Source organism: Silurus meridionalis, chromosome 3, assembly GCF_014805685.1.
Source record: "Silurus meridionalis isolate SWU-2019-XX chromosome 3, ASM1480568v1, whole genome shotgun sequence".
In the NCBI taxonomy this organism is placed as follows: domain Eukaryota; kingdom Metazoa; phylum Chordata; class Actinopteri; order Siluriformes; family Siluridae; genus Silurus; species Silurus meridionalis.
Window position 1 is genome coordinate 12,805,686 of NC_060886.1, and position 17,197 is coordinate 12,822,882.

The 17,197-nt window shown below is 37.9% G+C and overlaps 3 protein-coding genes across 7 annotated transcripts in view; 2 read left to right on the plus strand and 1 right to left on the minus strand.

The window, feature by feature from the left end:
• gpr45 (G protein-coupled receptor 45) overlaps window positions 1–6,390 on the plus strand; it is a 60,606-nt gene extending 54,216 nt beyond the window's left edge. The window contains exons 1-4 of one of the 4 annotated variants that reach the window (XM_046845267.1): window positions 529–796; window positions 2,244–2,376; window positions 2,735–2,785; window positions 4,580–6,390. In XM_046845267.1, the coding sequence (XP_046701223.1) occupies window positions 4,671–5,789 (1,119 nt within the window). In that variant the 5' untranslated portion in view covers window positions 529–796; window positions 2,244–2,376; window positions 2,735–2,785; window positions 4,580–4,670 and the 3' untranslated portion in view covers window positions 5,790–6,390. Of the gene's footprint in view, window positions 1–528; window positions 797–2,243; window positions 2,377–2,734; window positions 2,786–4,579 lie in introns of those variants that run through there. The other 3 variants (XM_046845268.1, XM_046845266.1, XM_046845265.1) reach the window with 3 other exon arrangements.
• A 662-nt stretch (window positions 6,391–7,052) lies between these two features.
• Window positions 7,053–10,177, plus strand: c3h2orf49 (chromosome 3 C2orf49 homolog). Its single transcript, XM_046845564.1, has 4 exons — window positions 7,053–7,268; window positions 8,264–8,421; window positions 8,521–8,854; window positions 9,780–10,177. The coding sequence occupies exons 1-4, from the start codon at window positions 7,143–7,145 to the stop codon at window positions 9,831–9,833; spliced, it is 672 nt and encodes a 223-aa protein (XP_046701520.1). The 5' UTR covers window positions 7,053–7,142; the 3' UTR covers window positions 9,834–10,177.
• A 248-nt stretch (window positions 10,178–10,425) lies between these two features.
• On the minus strand, window positions 10,426–17,150 carry fhl2a (four and a half LIM domains 2a). Of its 2 annotated transcripts, none has more exons than XM_046845562.1 (6): window positions 17,012–17,150; window positions 13,918–14,081; window positions 13,265–13,439; window positions 12,279–12,448; window positions 11,461–11,647; window positions 10,426–11,321 (listed from the first exon to the last, which is right to left on the minus strand). In XM_046845562.1, the coding sequence occupies exons 2-6, from the start codon at window positions 14,071–14,073 to the stop codon at window positions 11,170–11,172; spliced, it is 840 nt and encodes a 279-aa protein (XP_046701518.1). In that variant the 5' UTR covers window positions 14,074–14,081; window positions 17,012–17,150; the 3' UTR covers window positions 10,426–11,169. The 2 variants fall into 2 exon arrangements, with proteins under 2 accessions (XP_046701518.1, XP_046701519.1); XM_046845563.1 differs by lacking the exon at window positions 17,012–17,150 and adding an exon at window positions 14,477–14,705.
• Between the last annotated feature and the right edge of the window lie 47 nt (window positions 17,151–17,197).

Genomic DNA, 17,197 nt, shown 5'->3' on the forward strand with positions numbered 1-17,197 from the left:
TCATACAGCTGTCTACATCTAATTGAATAGTATTAGTGTCTTTGAAAGTATACTGTTTGGTACTGGGTTTGGGTTTGTATTTAAATCCCATAATATTCATATTTAAAACTTGCGATAGATTTTTATTTTTAAACTTGAAAGCATGATCATGGGGCTTGTATGTGTGAGCGTGTGTGTGTGTCTGTGCGTGCGTGCGTGCGTGCGTGTGAATCATGCTGTGTGGGTCCTGGTGTGTCACAACGTGACGTCAGAAAGTACAAAGTGTGCTGCTGTCAGTTTCATGGACAGGATGGAGACTGAAAGGTTTCCTTAGTGACAACCATCAGTTGATCGTCCAATGGGTCACGTTCCCCACTGCCATAAAGCGTGAGATGCACTTGTTTATTCACATTAAGAGTGAAGGGTGGTGGGCCCCACACCTGCCATTTCATAGGAATTAGTTATACAATATTCTTCAGTTTGAGTGATGGGTCTGGGTAAAGCAGGCTGTCGGAAGATTTCTTTCTAAGTGCATATTGATTTGTCGATTGGCTGACTGATTGATTGGTTGCCAGGCGTTCCGCATTGCCAGCCTGTAGAGGCGGCTCTTATTTTTCCCCCACAGCAATAACACTTTTATGGATTGGGAGAAAGGACAGGTGTTAGACTGATGGAGCTCTGATTCACGAGCGGATCATGAGAGAGAGAGAGAGAGAGAGAGAGAGAGAGAGAGAGATTTGTCTGTGTGTTTGGCTGTATATGCTGTAGATAAACAGGTAGGTAAAGGTTAAAGACGACGATTTACACTCTTAAGGAGGTATTGTATATTTTATTACTTTGCATAAATAAGTGTAATGTGAGATGCTTAAGCGCGTGCAGGCTCGAGCCTTTCTAAAACCATGTCGGTGTTTTCTATGGCGTCTTACACAGTATGCTGGAGTGCACCAGGTTCCATGCAGATCAATGCATGGATTGATCTAAAAGAAAATAAACGCAAGAGATGACAATTATATGTAGCTTTCATTCTGCCTAACGAGCGACACACAGAAACCACGCTTGTGTTTTGATCGGCGCGTGTACGTCTTTAGAAAAAAAAGCAAACGCGTGCACTTAAATCAACTGTACTGGTTTACCACACCATGCTGTTGTAAAACCATAGTGGTATAGTTTTAAGCTATGCGTTCCCATTCGTCCTTTGTGTACGATGGTGTGGCTATTTAGTCATGGACAGTCCTGGTCGGTAAAATAAATAACTAGTGATACAAGTGATACCCTACGCATGCTGGAGCTTTAGTGTGCTTAAAAGTAAATGTCCTCTCATTTTAAAGAAGACACAAGCCTTGTGCATGCATACAATGAAAAAAAACATGTTCAGCTTCTTTTCCTGATTTTTTGATCAGTAATACAATTATACTGTGGGTCTCTTTAGACACACATCCAGCGTTATCTCCGGTACCTAAGCAACAAGTTGATAACGTAATGCAGCAGTGATTAAAGTTCCATTTCTAAATAATGTAATCAAGTGGACTCGACCTATTTGTGTGCATACAAATCACGTCTACCTGTGAATTTCTAGGATCTGGCCATAGGAGGAAGTGGTAGCTCAATGGTTAAGGCTTTGGGATGGGCTTTGGGATGGTTGGGGATTCTAGCCTCATAACTACCAAGTTTCCACTATCGGGCCCTTGAATAAGTCCCTTAACCCTCTCTACTCCATGGCTGACCCTGCACTCTGAGCCCAGCTTTCTGGGATATGCGAAGAAAGAATTTACAGGTTTAACACTATTTTGAACCATTGCAACTTGCATAGGTGGCAGAACAATAATTATACACTATACTATTGATGTATGTGAACAGATCAGTTAATCTGTAGATTACTAAATATAACAAAGATGTACATATATCAATAAACAAAGCAGCTGTAGTCAAGAAATTTAAGTGCTTAAAAAAGTAATTGCAGTAGACAAATGAATTGTCAGCAATAGCAAGCAATGAAATAAGTGTTTAGAAAATATTGGACTACATTAATAGGACTGAAAGTTCTAACCTATTAGAAGTGCAGATATGTAATAAAGTAGTTGTCCTGCTATGAGCTATTCTTAAAAAAAAAAAAGCTATTGCATGCTACATTTGATCTTGACTGAGCTTTATAATGTGTATCCATTAACTTTCCCTCTGATATTTCCCTTGGATATTATCATCCAAGCTAATGACATCAATGACCTTGCATAACTCTCATGATGTTTCTGTGTATTTGTTGGAAGTTTGAAGAACAAAAAGAAAAACAAAAGAAGTTTTAAGAGATCCTGAAATTGCTACAGGCGATACCAAAAGTTGAAGGCCTCAGAAACAACAGAAAAATAATATGCTAGCCTCTGCTTAATTCTCTGTCTACAGGTATATTTAGATATTTTTAGGGTAGTAGACTATTTGTGTATGAAACATGTTCTCACTCTAAACTCGTCACATATGGATGGGCTCGTCAGGATCGTTTGCCGCCATTTTTTAATGCACTGGGTACTCTTTTGGCATCATTGTTTTATGTCCGGGGAATCCCACGGACTTCACCCGTAACTACATTAAAAAGTTACGCAGTTTTAAATGATGCCAAAGGTAAAATGATGCAAAAGGATACCCAGGTTGTCAAAAAGTGACGCTAAGGGATCCTGATGAACGCGTCCATATGTCGCGAGTTGGGAGTGAGAATGTGTTAGTGTATGAGAAATGGATTCTGAATTCTCTTTTTTTCCCATAGCATTATACACCGTTCCTGTTCTTATGGTAACCATGGCATAGTATCACTTGGGTGAGTGTGCATAAAGTATTTTTATTTTATATTAAGTGTGTTGCAGTCTGTTAGTAGATTCAGGCATGCATTACATCCTGTTTTCATACAAATCACTTATAATAGTTGTAAAAATAAAATTACTTGGTCAAATGTAACATACATTTTTTATGTTGCATATAGATTTGTGTAACTTTTCAATTTTGTAAGAATGAAGCTAAAAGATACACGATGGTGGAATGAGTTAACATTTTCTATTTAAGTATTTGCTTCTGTCATCTTATTACTTCTAGCAAAATTTTTAGGGATAATGTTCCCATGACAATTGTTCAATAAACTGTTTCATCAAGAACAGGTTTTACAAGGCAATGGTTCTTACCAAAACACAGTGGGAGAAATAATAATTTGATCCTGCTGATTTTGTAAATGTACCCCCTTACAAAGAAATAAACCGTCTCAAATTTTTATGGTAGTTTTATTTTAACAGAGAGAGAAAGAATATAAAGAAGGAAAAAAATCATATTATATAAATTAATTTGTATTTGATTAAGTGAAATAAGTATTTGATCCCCTACCAACCAGTTAGAAGTTTGACTCTCACTCACCCAAATTAGTCCCCTCCCTAATATCAACTCATTATGTATATAAAAGACACCTGTTACAGAATAAACCTCTTACATTCAAACCTCTCCACCACCATGGGCAAGACCGAAGAGCTGTCAAAGGACGTCTGGGACAAGAATGTAGACCTGCTCAAGGCTGGAATAGGCTACAAAACCATCAGCAAGAACCTTGGTGAGAAAAAGCACTATTGGCACGATAATTCAAAAATTAAAGAAATACAAGGTAACACACCAAGGTCTCTCTGCTTAAGAATGCACACGAACAGGCCTGTCTCAAGTTTGCCAATGAACACCTGAATGGTGGGAAGGCCTGGGAGAATGTGATGTGAATGTGGTCAGATGAGAACAAAATTGAGCTCTCTGGCATCAACTCGACTCGCCATGTTTGGAAGTAGAGAAATGCTGAATATGACCCCAAGAACACCATCCCCACTGTCAAACATAGCAGAGGAAACATTCTGCTTTGGGGCTTTTTCTCTGTTAAGGGTGCAGGAAGACTTCACCACATGAGCAGGGCCATGTACTGTAGAATCTGGGATGAGAACCTCCTGCCCTCGGCCAGAACACTGTCTCTCTCTGTTCAAATAAACCTACCATAAACATTCTAGACTGTTCATTTCTTTCTAAGGGGTAAACTTACAAAATCAGGAGGGGATCAAATTATAATTTCCCCCACTGTAAGTTTTTATTTAAATTTAAATGGGAAAAAAAAAGGAGCCACTACATTTAAAGAATTTACTTCTATTAATATAACATTAAGGTTTTTCAGCTTAATGTAATTACGCTGTAATAAGACCATGTTCCCATAAATCTTTTTTAACCTTTGGTCCCTGGGACTTTATCAAAGGCCACCCAATCAATGATTACAATCCACATGAAGTATGTTTATAATTTGCAGATAAAAAAATTATTATAAAATTAAAAATTAAAGTCCAGAGTCAAATCAATGTTATGTAAACAGATCATGTCCATAATCACTTTCTAAAAATTGTCCTTTAACCCATGCCTTATCATACGGAATCAGTTAAATGTAATAATAATTATTTAAAATATATATTATATAATAAAAAATATTATAATATATAAATATTACATATTAAGGACCTGCTTCCTCGAATGATTTACATGATTATATAAATGCATAGTTGTATTAATGTCATATATCTTTGTCTATTGGTTATTTTCATTCTAGATTGCCAATGGCATGGACTGAGCAGTGGATGATAGCAAGGATTAGCATTGACTTTACTAACATGGACTGATATTAGTTTGGAATATCTGCCATGTCTGACTGTAATGCCAGCTCTGTGGAACAATGTGGCTTGCTTGGACCCGCAGAACCAGAGATGCAGGAGGTTCAGACTAGTTTGATTCCTGTTGTGATAAGGGTGGCCTTGGCCACCATCATGATATTCATGATCACCATTGGTTTCTTGGGCAATTCAATAGTGTGTTTGATCGTCTATCAGAAGCCAGCAATGCGATCAGCTATCAATCTGCTTCTAGCCACGCTAGCCTTCTCAGACATTATGCTTTCTCTGCTGTGTATGCCTTTCACTGCTGTGACTGTGGCCTCCACTGACTGGAGTTTCAGAGTAGGGTTCTGCCGAGCCTCTGTCATGCTTTACTGGTTCTTTGTTCTGGAAGGCGTCTCCATCCTGCTCATCATCAGCGTGGATCGCTTTCTTATTATCGTGCAGCGGCAGGACAAGTTAACACCACATCGTGCCAAAGTTCTGATTGCAGCCTCCTGGGCTCTGTCCTTCTGCGTGGCACTTCCATCAATTGTAAGCTGGAGGACAGGTATTATCGTGGAAAGAGTGCCCCAGTGTATCCTGGGATATAGTGAGTCACTGGCAGAACGGGGTTACATGGTGCTGCTAGCAGTGGCAGTGTTCTTTGTTCCATTTAGTGTCATGCTGTATTCCTACATGTGCATTTTGAACACAGTGCGGAGAAATGCGTTGCGCATCCACACCCACGTTGCAGAAGACAATGTGGGTCTTAAGCTGGGACTTACGGGTCTGCAACGCCCACCACAGGTCAACGTGGACATGAGCTTTAAAACCAGAGCCTTCACCACCATCCTCATCCTCTTCATTGGATTTTCTGTGTGCTGGCTGCCTCATACAGTGGTAAGCCTGTTGGCCGTTTTCAGCCACCGCTTCTATGTCAGTCCAGCATTTTATCCAGTCAGCATAGGGGCTCTGTGGCTCAGTTACCTGAAGGCTGTATTTAACCCTGTCATCTACTGCTGGAGGATCCGCAAATTTCGTGAAGCCTGTTTAGATTTTATCCCCAAAACTTGCAGACTCTGTCCCAAAATCCCTGGGAGAAATCATAGGCGTATAAGACCCAGCAATATTTATATCTGCAGCAGTGAGTCCCAGTCTGCAGTTTAGTATTTGAATTTGCAACATGAAACATGGTAACACTTTTCATTTTTGGTTACAGTCCATTAGAAACATATTAATTACAATCCCTGACTATCACCTGCATGGGATACAATGAGAAATGTTTATTTCAGCAGCACAGATACCAGTTATTGCATGGGTTATAGTTACTGGTGGTGATTTTTAAATCTGTGCATTTAAGTTAAACAAACAAAAACAAAAGCCATACTTATTAACAAACAAACCACCAGTTTTCTATTTGATCTAATACTGAAAAACATGTACAACCAAAACAAATAATGAGAAGCCACAGTTTTATTTTAAAGAAATGTTTAGAAAGAATCTTAACCACACAACCATTTAAAACCCTATCAATAATACCAAATAAATCACTTCTTGTAAATTGTGTCATCTGAGTGGAAATACAGCAATAAAATAATGCAATAATGCTGCAGTGCCTCATGATTAAGTGTGTAATGAAAAAAAAGTTATATGTGAAGACACAGTTCTCAAAATGCCATTTAGATTGTGAACATATAACCATTTGTTTATTTTTTTACAGAAGGCATGCTGAAACAGAAATCACTAAAAAAGAAAAATGCATTGAGTACAAAAATATTCAACAAATACAAATTAAGCCAGCAATGGGCATAAAAATGTGTGTGTGTGTGTGTGTGTGTGTGTGTGTGTGTGTGTGTGTGTGTGTGTGTGTGTGTATAAAACTTCCTGAGCTGCTCTTTCTATATTACTAATTTCTATATAACTATATTTTGAAAGGCTGTCTGCATTTAATGTTACTTTTTCATACTCGTGATATTACAGATATTAGTCAAGAGCTCTGTAATGTTTTAAAAGTCTAAACAAACAGTCAGTAAACTTATCAGGTTTGTGACTTACTTGTATGGTTATGATCTTTTTTTACTCAGTAAGTATTTTAGAATGTGGATCAGTACAACTGCAGCAAAAGCGATTTATGCACATTTTATTGTAATACTCATTTTAGTTACTTTTAAATCATGGTCATAATTATTGGCACATTGTAAAACAGAAAACCCTCACAATAAATTAAAAGATTTTGATCTTCATATTTTATCTTTTGTATCTTTCCATAGAAGAGTTTCTTATAGTCATCTCTACGCAGCACACACCTCTCTTATATATATATATATATATATATATATATATATATATATATATATATATATATATATATATATATATATGATAATATTCATAATCAACAAACTTCAGATTGGTAGTGATTTTCAACCAGGCCAGTAGGAGGCGCACGCCAAATCCATGGCTAATAATCATAAAAGCAAAAAATAAGGCGCCACTTCCGCGTTTCACCGGAAGGGGAACATGGCTTTCTGCAGCAATAGACGGGGGCAGAAAATGAAGAATTCTGGTGGAGACGCTTCAGAAACCGACCTGTTGCTTCATCCGGAACTTCTATCTCGGGATTTCCTCAAACTTGTTTTACACGAGGTTAGATAAAAGTGTACACATCTCCAACAGAGCGCTGAGCTGTCACTGAGCCACAGATCACCTCGACCTATCTGTCATAAACAACACTAGCAAGTGGTCAGCGACTTTATAATCTATTGTGAGCTCGTTAATTTAAGCAGACGTTTGTGTGTGTGTGTGTGTGTGTGTGTGTGTGTGTGTGTGTGTGTGTGTGTGTGTGCGCGCGCGGCTCGCTCGCGGTGTCAACAACTTTTAGCCGTAAAGAATGCACTATGACGGTTACCGGTTTGTCTAATGTCAGAGTTCATGCTTATGGTTGCAGCTGTTACAGACACGCCCCCAGTTATGTATAGTGTATAGTGTGTGTGTGTAAGTGTAAAACCGATAATGACAATAACAGAATATTTCCAACACTACATGTTTCTGAATTGATTGCCCAAGTTGATTGTGATTGTCAATGGAGGAAATGTGATTTCCTGCTTTGTTCTGACATTTAATTATTCAAAATTGTAGTCATTGGCTGTGATGTAAGTGATTTATTAGGTGTTTGTGACTGTTGGATGGTGTTATGTCAAAAATATTTATTCCTGTTTTCTCCTCCAGAGGTTTGCATGCTTTAAGGCTTTTTTGTGATATCTGTATCGCCAACAAAACCACATTGATATCCACATCATAGCCACATTTATAGTTACATAATATTTATAACCACATATTGTTTATAACCACACCATAGACACATTCAAACTAAAATATACCAGTTGATCAGAAAGAACAAGCTGAAATTGGACCTGATATTTAGTCAGTATGTCCAGCTAGTATTGGTGTAAATAGGATATTCAGCATCAGATTGGTACATTACTTTTCTCTACCTTCCAGTGAATATGATCACAGATTGCTGAATTTGTTTTGAAGCATTTTCTTTTTAAACAGTGTTACATCCCTATTATGTCAACCAGTACAATACATACAGTGTCTACAAGATATTCAGGTTAAACATTTGGATATTCCCTTTGCAGAAAAAGATAAAGACAGATGACAGTGGAGGCCCTGACCACCTCACTGAGTTGTATATCCAGCATGTTATCCCACTCCCACAGAGAGAACTCCCCAATACCAGGTGGGGTAGAAGAGTGGAGAAGACAAGTCCACACCGGAGCTTGACCACAGCACACAGGTGACCAAACCCAGAATCTTTTTTCTTCAAGTGAATCTTTGTATAAGCCTTTCCTGTATTTCCATTTAATAACTAACCTTATTTATACCTTTGTTGCAGCTCAAGCGTAGATAGTGGCAGGAAGCGGCACATGATCGTGTTTGATGGCAGCTCCACCAAAACTGGCAGCATTAAACTAAAGAGAACAGATGATTTACCAGCTACAGATCGCTTAAAGTCCCCACCTTCCAGCATCAAACTCAGTAACCCTATACGTAAACTCTCCAGCTCCTCCTCAAACTCGCCTTCCTCCCAGGCTTCAGCAGGAGGTTCCAGGAGCCCTACAGGAAACGGCAGCCTGAATAGTCCCTCAGCTCCATCTTCAGTGCAGTCCAACTGCATGAGCACAAAGCTAAAGCGAGGCGCAACAAGCTCAGGAGGGCCCGAAAGTCCTGTGAGTACATTCACTAATGGCATTTTGTAAACCAGTTCCACTTACAAGTATTACATTGTCAGTATTACAGTATTGTCAGACAGTATTTGGTTATCTATAAAAAGACAATGTAATAATCACAACCTAGACACCTGCACGTGCTGGCCACTTTATTAAGAACATACGTACAACTGCTCATTCATGCATTTATCTTCCCAGCCAGTCATGTGGAAGCATGTTGAGCTAATGTTTATATTCATTTTGATAAAAGAACTTACTATCAAGAAGGGCTGTGGCTATCGATGTTTTGAGTAATCGGATAAGAAGTACTTTATCTTTATAAAGAGCAATACATAATATACAAGAGGAAATAAGACGGGTCTCTTAAAATGAGCAAGTCATTTGTTTCCTTTTTAGAAAAATGTACATTTTATTGCTGAAATCACATACAAGAATTCTACGCAATTCTGACTTTATTTCTCGTAAACATCCAACAGTTCTGGTTTAAAGCTGTTGGGTTGTGAACGAGGCTCCTCTGCTTCATCTGTCTTGTTCCGCCTCCGCCAGGGCTGATTGTTAGACAGAGTTCGATCGTTTGTTAGACCGTGTGTAGTTAAATAGTCTAAACAAAGCAAATAATTAGCTTCGATAATTTTTTTGTATTTTAGCTTTACTATCAAGTCTCAGTGATTCACCACAATGTGGCTGTTATGTCCAGACAGGATTGTTTGAGTATTACAGAAAGTAAAATTCTGATGCTGACACAGAAATGATTCAGTAATTTACATAAGCACCCCATATTCACCTGCTGTGACAGTCAAATTTATGTGCATAACAAAAATATTTTCATGCTTCTATGATAACAGAATTCTCACTGAATGTATGCAGTCATGGTTATAAGATTCATTATTGTGTTATTTTTTTTTTTTTTTCTCTCTTGATGCAGGAGCTGAAGTCACCTGAAGTGAAAAAGAAGATTCAGCATGTCACATGGCCATGATTTCTGTCCACCTATCAGAAGTACTAACAGAAAGAAGTGCCTTTCAGTGATTTCTGATGGGCCATGTGTCCCGTGGCATAAGAGGCCATAACAGGGATAATGAGTTCGTGCATCTAAAAATTAGATGTCCACTGCCTCACGTGCTCACTGAGATCTTCATGGATGTGCCAACAGACTTTCCTCATGAGCATCTTTTGACCAGTGTTGTACGTGAGATTCTAAAAGACAAGGAGGATGGATTTCGCTTTTTGAACACTGTAAAAATATTCTTTTTACTTGAATAAATAATGTTCTGTCATCACATCTTTCTAATTGTACAACAAATGAAATTCTGTCTATAATAACTCAGTCTGTTGGCATTTCATTTTACTTTTAATACATTTTTGGTCTGGGAAATTGCCTGAAAAAAAAAAGGCTAAGTTGTGAATTTAGAAACAACGTACAATGATCATTCATTTGAACATGCGCAACAGGAGTAAGATTTAATTGTCTATGACATTTTAAACCCTTTTAAATGTGTTAAAGGTTCTTGTACCAAGTAGCTTTTATTAAATTTAGCCCAAAAAAAAAACAAAATAAAACAGTGCATGGATTTTTCTATTTTTTTTTTTTTGCCAGTCCAGTGCTTCCCACATCGACCTCTAGATGGGGCTCTTGCTCTTTTAATTATTAAAACAGTTGACTTCTTTTAAGTAGGGTCAAATGTTTTAATGATCATTTAAACAATAGAAAGGTATTTTAATCAATTGTATAAGTTCCTAAGTGAAATATTGATGAAATGTGATTTGGAATTGATTGATTTATTTTTTCAGAATGGAACACCAGAACCATTTCTTAGAATTTAAGGATTTTATTACGTATCTTTAGATACATAGATCATTTTGATACGCACACACATTATTGAGAAATCCTCACAGATATAATTCCAGGTGGAATTTTACTGCACATAATTTGATTTATTGCACAGTATTAGTTAAAATAGTATTAGTTCTGATATAGAAAGTGTTGTATTCGTAAAGACTCGCTAAAAGATGTCTTTATAAACTGGTTAGTGGGTTAATATTTTTGTGGCTTTTTTATTATTATTATTTTGTAACTCATCTTGCTCATGCCATAATTGCAATCAACATCTAGGCAAAATATAGCTCATGACACCTATTGTATTCTTAACTTGAGTGCTAAAGCCGTTATTGAGGTTAAAGTTCACTTGCCTGTTCTAAAATAGTGCACCTTTATAATCAGTGGTGCTAAAATCTATAGCTATGACTAAGCTTTATATAGACCTATCACAATTCTTCCATGCAGCCATGCTTTTTTCTTTGCTTTGGGTGAATTCTTAAATGTCTTTGCCACATTCGGGGCACAGGATGTCATCTCTCTCAGTCAGGAAGCCTCGGCCCACAAGGGACACAGAACACTTCTTGCAGTTGAAACAGTCGTTGTGCCATTGGCGCTCCTCGAAAGAGATGTACTTGCTCCCTCCAAGTCCTAAAACCCAGGCATGATATTTTCACACCATATTGCTTTATAACATTGGTCAGTGTTTATTCTAACATATATAAAATGTAATTAAATTTAATATTGAAACAATTTCTATAGTGGTTGCAGAAAACACATGCATGCCTACCACTGATGGGAGAAGTGCATGAGGCACACTTCTTGGCATACAAGTTACAGAAGCAGTTGAGACAGTAGGCAAAGTCATCACGAGACGTGAAGCGCTGACCCGAGAGCTGCTGCTTGCAGCCGGTGCACAGGAAGCAGTCCTTGTGCCACGGCTGATCATGGTAGGTCACGCCTCCAGTGGTTATGGGCTAGAGAGAAAACATTTCAGTATGCATTCCTGACCTGAGCTTAGTGCAAAGATTGTATATCAAACTGCTTATTTTAGACTTTGGTGTGCTGCACACTCTGTCATCATTGCTGTTTGGAGGTATTCCCAGAATTCACAGCTTTCAGAGGTGTATTATCATCTGGGATGAGTGACAAATTTAAATGGAAACCCACTATGAAACCACCATGCTAATAAAATGTTGGGGGTGCTACCAGAACAGCTCCTACAGGTCTCTGGAACATTGTTCTTCCAAAGATATCCCCTCAGTAATATTGAGGATGGTGGTGGAGAATACTTACCAGCACTATCATTCGAATGTGTTTAATACTGTTAAGATCTGGTGATTGTGAAGGGCATATCATGTGATTTACATCATTTCATACTCTTGTAAATTACATTATAATCCTGGAACAGCACTCTCCTATCAGGATAGAAATGTTCTGTCGTAGCATAAAGATCATCAGTCTGAATAAGTTGATACTGACTCACTTTTCTCTTTAAGGACACTACTGGATTCAAACTATCAACCAGCAAATTTCCCCATACCATGAAGAATCCACTGTTTTTCTTTTAATGTGGCAGGCATTTGATGTAGCCTTAAAAGAGATTACCTTCTTGCAGTGCACACACTGCATCGCAAACTGCTTCTCATAGCAGGGCACACAATAGTTGTTGTTGTCCTTGGGGATGAAGCTCTTTGTACCAATGGGTTGCTGGCAGCGCTTACAGGTGAAGCAGGTCTCATGCCAGCTGTTGCCCTTATGCTCCATCTTCCTGGAGCCTGCCAAAATATATAAGTACAGAAATGGATATGTACTTTTGAAAATTTTGACATTCTCAAATGCAATCCTAGCTGAATGCATTCCGATGTGTTTCGTAGTCAGTTCATTAAACTTACATTTTAAACAACATATACGTTTGAAAGAAGCCCTGACAACTGAAGTAACTCAGTGCAACTGGTTATACACATGAAGGACAAAACTGCATTAACTTTTAATTAATAAAAATATATTAATTCAGTGTTTTAGTGATTAATATCAACGTTGTGTTATTTGTATTATCCTGAAGCCTATTTGTTGTGTCTACACTATCAAGAAGAACAGTTCATTAAGAGTTGGGGGGGGACACTAGCCTTTGTGTCCTAAAGGGCATTCTCACTGAACTTTCTGTTTACACAGGATTCCACAAGCCAAGCCAAGTGCTGCAATGAATATTTTCCCACCTATCAGTGTACTAGTAGTTCACATTACTTACTTTTACTCAGTTACCCTCTGTGGCCACGTGATCTCCTGTACCTATTATCCATCCTAATTTAATTTGTAAGCAAAAAATATTTCTAGTGTTGACAGGAGAATGTAATGTGTTGTTTTAAAATGATATATTTATTGCTACGGAGGACCGTTTTTTAAATTCCTAAGAGCTAGGCTGTTTGCCCAGGCTGAAAAACAGTCATTTATCAGACTTCAATAGAGAATGTATTGTGGGTGGGTTCTTTTAAAGTGTCTGTATTTTCTGAAAACGAAAAGTATTCATTAAATCATACCGAAACCAGTACACAGACAGTAAACTGTGTGATTTACAGATTGAAATCTCTCACCAGGCATGATCGTCTTCTTGCAATCATGGCACTTGGAGGAGTACTCGTTGGAGTAGCACTCAGTACACAGGAGCTGCTCATCCTTGGTAGAAAACGGTTTGTCCACCAGCGAGCGATTACACTGGAAGCAGTGGAAACAGTCCTCATGCCAGTGGCGGTCCTTATACGACAGGTCCTGGGAAAATTCAGTTGCAGTAAAGTTTGTAAGGTTAAATTTTGTACTGTTGGAGTGTTTTCTTTGCAAGACACTGTAGCAGAATTTAATAGGTTAATTTAATGCTGTGTGTTTGTCATTTATTTAAAGACTTAACATCATTTACTGATCTACTTATGTGTGTGATTGATTATATGCTGTCTCATGAGACACATACTGTACATTCTTTTCTTGATTCATAAAGAGTTGCTTTGTGTTTGTCATTAATAATGTTTTGTGTATTTTTACTTTTTTTTTTCCAGATAACTTCATCATGGCTGTTTATTACTTCTTTGGAGGTCAGTAGCAAAAATAGTTTCTATGTAAACAGGGTTGCAATGCAGTATTTCCTTATTGGAGACACTCAAGTAAAGAGGCTAAGAACCCTTAAGATAACATGCTACAGAAATGTCCAGCTGTATGTAAAGTACAATACAAGTGTATTTAGGTGTTCAGTTACCCTGCTGTTACACCCAATAGGCTTCTTGCACTCCTCACAGGTGTTGGAGTACAGGCTCTCGTAGCACTTTACACAGTAAGGGTTCTCCTCCCGCAGTACATATTTTTTCCCAAACAGGGACTCCTTACAGTAGTGACAGTCATAGCGCTCCGTCATTGTTCCTCCTTAGTCAGATAGAAAGTGAGATACAGAAAGTATGAAGTCAGCCCAATCCAACCTCTTTGTCCACTTCAGTATCATGCTATTACACTCATGAGATCAAATAATCACATTGCATGGATGTTTAATTCGACTACTACTTAATCCCAGTAACAGCTGTAAAGGAACAAAATATTGTATGCATATGTCATTTTTACTTTTTAATTAATCATGAGGGGAAAAAAAGGAAAACTTGCGAAATTGCTACAATGAAAGCATGCATTTCAGTGGTCTAAGAGCACTTAAAATAGATCTAAAGCTGAAAAACCTTTCCAAAGCTAATGTCATCGCTCCTGGCATGCTTGGCACTGATAAAGTAAGTGATGGAGAATGTTGGTATGCTGGAATAGTGGGTACTCACATCTGCAGCGCTCTCTTTCCTGGCTGTGTTAAGCTTCTCTGCTTATCCCTGCCATGAGCCCTGTGACGCCATAACGCATCTTACACACTGCCAGCTGTCTTCACTATTCTGCTGTGTGTGTGTGTGTGTGTGTGTGTGTGTGTGTGTGTGTGTGTGTGTGTGTGTGTGTGTGAGACCAGTCCCTGACGCTCATACACATCTACCCTTCTCCTCTCACTGCATGAAGCTGACTGAAGCTGTGTGCTGCCCAAGCTGCATTTCTTTACCAAATCCCTTTCCACAGTTTGACCATATAAGGCAGCAAATTGAGAAAAGTGGGAGAAGTATGCCCTCTTGCTTTAACTCCCTCTTTCAGTTTTCTTTTCTCATCTACAGTTTTTCTCACTGCTCCTCCTCTCACTTTGCCCCCCTCAATTTCTCACTCCACTCTGTTGGATTTTGTATTTTTTTTTTTGCCTCTGCACTCCAAGCTTTCAGTCTTCCTCCAAGTCATATCATTGATTTTCTATTGGTTTGTTACCTTTGTTTAATTAGAGTAGCATGCATGTCAATTTGTCATATTTCCTTCTAATGCCTATCTATCTATCTATCTATCTATCTATCTATCTATCTATCTATCTATCTATCTATCTATCTATCTATCTATCTATCTATCGGGAGTTAAAATGAAGAAAAAAAAAAAATCTTATATCATAATACAAATGCTAATGTACACTCTTTTGTAATGTTATACAGCTGTTGAAGGAAAGTTATGTCTTTGAGACTTAGCTGTAATGCGATATTAGTTTTGAACTTGATTTGGCACAATGGTATTTGAAGTTGAACTATTTTACCACATGTGCCCAAACGCTTTACTAATTTCTATTACTTGTCATCTATCATTAATATATATCTATTAATGCTTTCATCTATCAAGCTACTAGACACCATCTTACAGATGACATTATCTGTAAACAGAAATGTTTTTACTTTTTAAAAGATAAAATAAGGTAATAAAAATAATCATCCAGATAAATTTCTATCTCAGTCCGTTCATCATGGTTCATCCATTCAAAGGATATCTTGTTACCTAATGTCTCTTTAGTCTATTAAAAGCCAATCTACTGGTCCTGACTGCTGTCCTCTTTTTTCTAAATCTTTTTCATGATTCCCCATATGTCTCTTTTGCTTCTCTCTGTGTATTCTTGTATTAAACTCTCTGAAAGTCAAATGGCATTCTGATAATTACATTTGCTTATGATTAAATCAAGAGTTAGATGGTAAATGATATAAATATTTCTATTAATATATAACATTTGGTCACCTAGTGATTGGCACTAGCACACTGACCCCAAGACCTTTCTGTCAGTTCATCTTTGGCACCATGTGTTCCCTTAATCTCCCAGCCTTTCACTATCTCTGGCTATGTTTAGTAACTTTGTGTCTATGGTCACACAAAGGCAGAGCCTTGCAGTGGATGCTGAAAGCTTTCTGAGACATTTAATAAGACAGGTGGAAGACTCTCCCATGAGAGTCAGACATAGTGTTCACAGCCTAATTATCCATTCCTTATATCTGACCATATATTTAGAAAAGTGAGAGGAGAATGCAGCCACCTATAGGGGCTTTGTTCCTATATAGTACATTGTTTCATGCATTACCAGTTATAAGTATAATACTCTCTGAACCCATTAGGACAGGGAAATCTATAGTTGTTGAATCTTGAAAAGGCATTTAAGGGTTCCCTACAATCTGGACAAGCTGGAAAATCTGTCAGGAGTTATAAATATAACCTTCATAGAGTACATCCCACCCTGCCTAGGCCACATCTAAAATAATTCAGTGTGACTTATTTCCATTACCAAATACCCAATAAAATCTTTCTTTTTATTGCAGATGTTATTACATCGTACTCAAGAACACCCATTCTGTCATTGGTATACAAGTTTTTATGACCTTCTCTGTCGAATGAAAGCATATGTTTAATATGTTCCAAATCCAATTCATTCTCATGAAAGAATGTAGAGGAGAGAAAACAAAAACATAGTCTGACCTAAAAAGGATAAGCAATAACATTCAGTAAATTGTCTAGGCTTTTAATGGCTTTACTTATTTTAAATTGTTTCATCCATTCAGATCGCTCTCTTTCAGATTTTACATGACAATGGTGCATGCCATTGGGATCCTTTGCTGTGTGTGTGTGTGTGTGCGTGAAAATATCTACTGTGTTTTCCTTCAGTGGGTTTTTGCTACAGAGGTAAGAACAACAGTGTTCTGATTCATACAATGCTAGTGTGTTTGATGATAATTTAACGAATTTTGGAGTTCTAGAAAGTTAGAGAGTGTTACAGAGTTCCTTTTTTTCAGAATGTGGACTGTAACAGAGAGCCTCTGTGGGTACTGGAATTAGTACTGGGTTAGGAAACAAGAAAGAAAAGAAAAAATTCTTCCTGGTATTTGAGTAATCTGTATATAAGCTAGAAGCTGTGAAAAAAGAAAATGTACAGTCCATTGTGGTAATTTTAGGGTTAGCAGACTACCTGTGTGAGTCCTTACCTTCGAGACTGCGCAGCCTTCCTGTATGCTGAGTCTGGCAGGACTGAGCGTGAGAGTGTCTGTGCTACAGTGCTCTAGGCAATCCTGATTGAATTACTCCACCTATGGGGTGGCTAATTGAGGTGGTAGAGTATGAACAGGCACCCTTTATCTAGATGGGCTATAAATATACAGTTCAGTATTACC

Bases quoted from the DNA above. Each gene is read 5' to 3' on its own strand.
- c3h2orf49 (XM_046845564.1), top strand. From the start codon at position 7,143: ATGGCTTTCTGCAGCAATAGACGGGGGCAGAAAATGAAGAATTCTGGT. The intron at 8,422-8,520 runs GTGACCAAACCC...CCTTTGTTGCAG, and splicing joins AGCTTGACCACAGCACACAG to CTCAAGCGTAGATAGTGGCA. The intron at 8,855-9,779 runs GTGAGTACATTC...CTCTTGATGCAG, and splicing joins CAGGAGGGCCCGAAAGTCCT to GAGCTGAAGTCACCTGAAGT.
- fhl2a (XM_046845562.1), bottom strand. From the start codon at position 14,073: ATGACGGAGCGCTATGACTGTCACTACTGTAAGGAGTCCCTGTTTGGG. The intron at 11,648-12,278 runs GTAATCTCTTTT...TTTTCTCTCTAG, and splicing joins AGTGTGTGCACTGCAAGAAG to CCCATAACCACTGGAGGCGT. The intron at 11,322-11,460 runs GTAGGCATGCAT...CCTGGGTTTTAG, and splicing joins ATGCACTTCTCCCATCAGTG to GACTTGGAGGGAGCAAGTAC.